The sequence below is a fragment of the Grammomys surdaster genome, unplaced genomic scaffold (assembly GCF_004785775.1).
Source record: "Grammomys surdaster isolate TR1022 unplaced genomic scaffold, NIH_TR_1.0 171202, whole genome shotgun sequence".
In the NCBI taxonomy this organism is placed as follows: domain Eukaryota; kingdom Metazoa; phylum Chordata; class Mammalia; order Rodentia; family Muridae; genus Grammomys; species Grammomys surdaster.
The window spans coordinates 1-5522 of NW_021623354.1; the positions used below are offsets into that span (position 1 = coordinate 1).

Genomic DNA, 5522 nt, shown 5'->3' on the forward strand with positions numbered 1-5522 from the left:
CTCTGTGTAGCCCTGGCTGTCCTGGAACTCACTCTGTAGACCAGGCTTGCCTCGAACTCAGAAATCTGCCTGCCTCTGCCTCCCAAGTGCTTGGATTAAAGACATGAGCCAGCATTGCCCGGCTGAAGATACAATTTCTATCACCCGTGAACTTTTCCCAAATTAATCCAGAGAGCATCCAATCCTTCCATACAGACTTCAGGTGACAGCTGATGTGTGGGTCCTCTGTGAGAACAGCAAGTGCTCTTAACCACTGGGCTACCTCTCACTCCCCACTAGATTATTCTATAACTTGCCAATTATGACAGAACTATAGACGCTGCAAACAGACCTCCAGTCAGTCTCCAACCCAAGTATTAATTATCTCACGGGCTGGAAGAGATGGCTCAGCAGTTAAGAGCACTGACTGCTCTTCCAGAGGTCCAGAGTTCAATTCCCAGCAACCACATGTTGGCTCACAACCATCTGTAATGGGATCTGATGCCCTCTTCTGGTGTGTCTGAAGACAGCTACAGAATATTCATATACATAAAATAAATCTTAAAAAAAAAAAAGAATTACTTCACTTGGGTTTGTGAGACGGCTAAATGGCTCAGTTGTTGATCACCTCACTGGAGGGCTTGTGAGACAGCTCAGTGGTGAGTATATACTGCTCTTCCAAGTGTGGGTTCCAACACACCACACCTAATCTACATAAAACAAAATCTTTTTTTTTTTTTTAAAAACAAATTATCTCGCCAGAGCCTTTAATTTGCAAAACTTTATTTGTGGACAGTTGGGCAAAGATCACACAGGATCTAATCCTGCTCTCAGCGAAACTATGATTTTTTTATTAACAAGGCCAGGCATCCTGTGTTATTTTTACACTTTTACAACTGAACATTCAGTTTTTAATACTAAATGTCAAACACATCTGAATTACATCTTTCCCACAGTGCTTCATGATATTTAAATAAAGACTTCTAAATTCAATGCATGAAACTGACAGTGACATTTGTAATTATTTCAGGGGTACTGGGAGTGGGCTCTCATCGTTTTCTTGAAAGGAACTTGGCACAAAAGGCAGCAGAGAGGTCTCTGTATGGGGTGTCTGAGTCAGACTTGCTGGGTGGTATCCGGCACAACTGGCGGAATGCAGGGGAGCGCAGCAGCAGGTTCTGTGAGAGGCCCATGAGGCTGGAGCACAGCCAGTAGAGAACAAGCGCCTGGAGAGAACACATAACGGTCAGCACCTGTTCCTGGATGGCCAAGGTTTGCAGTCAGTAAAAAAACACCAGCATTCTGACCAAGCTACCTGACAGCATGAGGACTCCACCAAGCACGAAAGCTTGAGCACACCAAGAGCAGACTGGTGACAGAGAGCAGGAAAGCACCCTTCGTTGACTACTAAGACTTTTTCCCAGCACAGGTACTGACAAGCTGATTCTGCAAGAGAATGGTAGGAGCCTGGGGGCGTGGCTACTTCCCTTGGCAATCGTACTGGACCTTACTTTCCCCATTACTCATTGGTCTCCCATGATTCCCCAGCAACTCTCTGTCATCAGGATGCATTTCTTTAGTTCTTAGAGACAGAATTATCAACTTTCTTTTGTGATACAACCCAGGCTGGCACTTCAGACCAAGCCCTGAAGCCTTTCTATACACACATGTGTTTCCTACACATACATGGGTTTCGAGCTTTGCTTGAGCATCAGAAAGCAGTCTTGTCTCAGAAGTAAAATTATGTGGCTGGTGAGCCCTGTCTGGATGAAGCTCTCCAAGTCTGAGAGTCCTGTTCTCTAACCTTTGGTTTGTATTGGTCATTTCTCTTTCTTCAGTTTCCTACCTATAAAATGGGACAGCAACTGCTCCCACCTTAGAGGACTGTTCTGAGAACATTAGCACACAATGGCAAGCACCACCCACACCACCCACACCACCCACAGGGAGACCTCTAGGGCAGAACATTAACACAGCAGTTACAATCAGTACCTGAGGTTTCTGGAAAAGGGAAGGCCTGAGGAGCAGCGTCAGCTGTTTACCTTCCCTCCCCTCCCATGCTCAGGCTCCTCATTATTCAAACGGGACACTGTAACAGGCCTGCCTCACGGTACCACTGGGAGAATACGACGGAATTTGCAAGATACATTAATAAGCGTGCCTACAAATGGCGAGGTGGTAAAGGTGGCACCAACCCAGATGATATGAATGTAACTCCTGGAACTCTCACGGGGAAGCAGAGAACAGACTGGAGGAGGCTGTCCTGTGACACCACACATGTACCCTGTCACATTCTGAGTAGCTGGGACACTGGCTGGACATCACCTTCAGCTCACACAGGAATTGGCAAGCTTTTTGTGCACCATGTTTTTCAATGCATCCAGATGGAACCATAGCTGCTATCTACATAACTCTTTTTGTTGCTAAGAAACAAAACTCTAATTCTGCTGGGTATAGGGCATCTAAAAAAACCACTATACATACTTTCTAGGCTCTTAAATTTGATGTGACCAAGTAAGAAAGACATAAGGACTTATCTGTGGTGGGACAACTAGCAATGCTCCTCAGAATGACTATGTGTACCTGAAACACCCTCTGCCATCTGCAACCTAACTGGTTCCTGCAGCCACCATGACCACTGTGGCCAGGGCAAGTGTCAGAGGTGGTGTGTGATGGATCAGGAAGCAGAGGCAAGCCTCTTGCTGTCTTTGTGGAGCTGCCACATCATCTCTGAACTGGACCACTCTGGACCCCGGGGTCAGAGTTAAGCATGGGTTCCTAAGACACAGTTTCACATCTGTTATAAACTCTGAGCTCCATCCTTGACACACCCTGTTCTTGCTTCATCCGGGGTTTCTCCTGCTCTGGGGTTACACAGAATCTTACAGCAACACTCCACTATGGGAAAGTACTGTGACACCACCATTTCAGGTCTGCTTCAGATATGTGAAAGCTTATTTTGCACAGGTAACAGATATTCACCCAAGTACCAACTTAATATACATTTTTACACCAACAGCACATTGCTGTGAGTCCTCAAGAACGGTGAGAAGTTCCTACCTGCTCATCTAACCTTAACTACCAGCAACTGAATTCCAATTACTGGCTTCATGTTGGCTCTGAGTAAAGATGAAAACGAACCCTGACATAGCTTTTGACAACTTCTAAAGTACCTTTGGAAACTATGTAAAAGACTGAAGTAATGTAACAACAAAAATTATTCTTCTAGTTCTTTCAAAACCTTGCTCGGGTCTCAACAGGGACAAGTGAACAAAGCCACAACAATGCACAAGGTTAAGTATCAGGAATCCATACCAACTTTGATGTTTTTCTAAGCGCTACAGTCCGTGGTGCAGTCTAGATGGAAGTTGTTCAATGTATTAGCTAGTCGAGTAGGTAACTACCTGACTATGGAGGTGTTCTGTCAGACTAAAATAGAGAGAGGCAAGGAGGGAGTGACAGGAGAGTTGGACACATCCACAAAAGGTGAGTCAGTCCAGGCAGTGCTCAGTGTCAGCTGTTCAACAGCAAGGGTCCCGTGGGTAAAAGGAAGCCCCAAAGCAGCAGGCCGGCACAGGCCGGCACAGGCTGTGGAAGCTCCTCATGGCCCATGCAATGCTATGCTACTCACCGAGGGTACTGTTGCAGCAACTGGGATCATCAACACGGAGACAGCACGGACAAAATTCGTAACATACACTTGAAAGCGAGATGTTCCGATTTTTTGTAGAGCGAAAATCTGAAGTAGAACACACTCACCATGACTCAAGTACACACTGAATCAGGTAAGTTTTTAACCACATGCTGAAGCCCAGGCTTTTAGGTGCTTCTGTCATCCCAGCATTGGTAAACTGAATCAGCAACTCAAGGTCATCCTTGGCTTATGGACTTGTGAGACCTGAGACATGCTAGTGTCCTCTGACAGGGTTCCACTGTACAGCTGACTGGCCTGGAACTCACTCAGTAGACTAGGGCAGCCTCAAACACTGCCTCAGTGGGGATCACAGGTGTGTACCGCCCCACTCTGTTAAAAGCTAGTTTGAGACCAGCCTCTACAAGTACCTTTAAGGGCTGGCACTGTGGTTCAATGGCACAGTACTTGGCCTAGTGTGTACGTCATGGCCTCCACCTCTAGCCCTTGAACACAACAATTTCAATACTAACAAACTTACATAACTAACTGTCTATCTCCAAGGCGGGGAACCACAGTTAAGCTTCTGTGCCTGTGGAGCAGGGGGTCTGTGACTGCAGAGGCAAGCCTGCTGCTGCTGCTGTTGACTTTGGGAGACAGCCTCTCACGATGTAGGGATTCTCTTGGCTCAATTTCCAAGTGATGAGGTTATAGATTGGTGTCCTCACATCTGGCAGTCCTGTATTCCCAGAGATTCCTAATCCTACACAAGTTTTAAGTCTTATGCACCACTTTCCCTCCCTTAAAATGAAATAACGACAGTGTAGTTCTCACAGGGTTGGTCTGAATTAGGTAATTCCTGTCAACTGTTCAGACGCTGGCACGCAGCACTGCTGAGTTAGTGCTCTTCGTCGGCACTGACAGTAATTCATTTCTGCCTCCGTTCACCACTGCCTTCTTCCTACCAAGCATTTCACTGAACACAAACCAGAGCCACACTAAAGAACATTTATACTGCACATGACATCTTTTCCCAACAAAAATTCACTGATGACTTCAGATTTTTTCCTTAAAAACAAACAACGAAAACGTGTTTGTGTGTTTTCCCTATACGTCTGTGTACCACATGTGTGCCTGGTGCCATGGAGTTCAGAAGCACTATGAGTAATGGAAGAGGTGACTGACAAATCCTGTGGTTTTCATGTATGTGTTTCTCTACTTTATCCCAGCAAGGTGCTATGCATGGAGTTGGACAGAAGGTAAACTCTGTTGTGAGCAGCCATGTGGGTGTAGGGAACTGAGCTCAGAACTTGTGCAAGAGCAGCCAGTGTTCACTACCAAGCTATTTCTCTAGCACCATCTTTTCTTTTTTCAGCAGGGATACACATGTCCTTGGGTGCCGCATCCTGCATTGTCACCTGGAAGGGACAGAGCGACCCCAACTCGAGCCACTGACCTCCACTATCAGTAAGTTGACAACACCGACAGAGACGGGCAGAATCCAGGTGGAGTCCACTGCAGTGAGGTCAGGAAACCACAGCGACCCGCCAGCAGCTAACTGTTCCTGAACAGAAATGCCTGCTGGAACAGTTGATAGACAAAACAGGAACCCTCAGAACAGCTGAGAGGTGTCAGGAACATGCACAGAAGAGCAGCCCAACGATCTCAGGGTGCCTCACTCAAACATCTGCATTCTTCTTACTCAAGCTATGTATAGTCAATATTTTTGTTTTGTTTCACTTTCTCAAGTTTTTGTTCTCAACAGAGACTGCGGGTTTACACTTAAGACTCTGAATTCTGTAAGGAAGACAGCAAATGGGAGTTATAAAAACTAGGATTGCTTTTCTTGTTTTGTTTTGTTTTTTGAGACAGGGTTTCTCTGTGTAGCCCTGGCTGTCCTGGAACTCACTCT

General features: G+C 46.1%; 1 protein-coding gene across 1 annotated transcript; it reads right to left on the reverse strand.

Annotated features, from left to right (window-relative positions):
- Window positions 1–745: 745 nt before the first annotated feature.
- LOC114615861 (cytochrome c oxidase assembly protein COX18, mitochondrial-like) lies at window positions 746–5221 on the reverse strand (the record flags this gene model as incomplete). Its single annotated transcript, XM_028761471.1, has 3 exons — window positions 746–1205; window positions 3611–3718; window positions 5067–5221. Coding segments are annotated over 3 exons (440 nt in total), but the record flags the coding sequence as incomplete, so codon positions are not given.
- Between the last annotated feature and the right edge of the window lie 301 nt (window positions 5222–5522).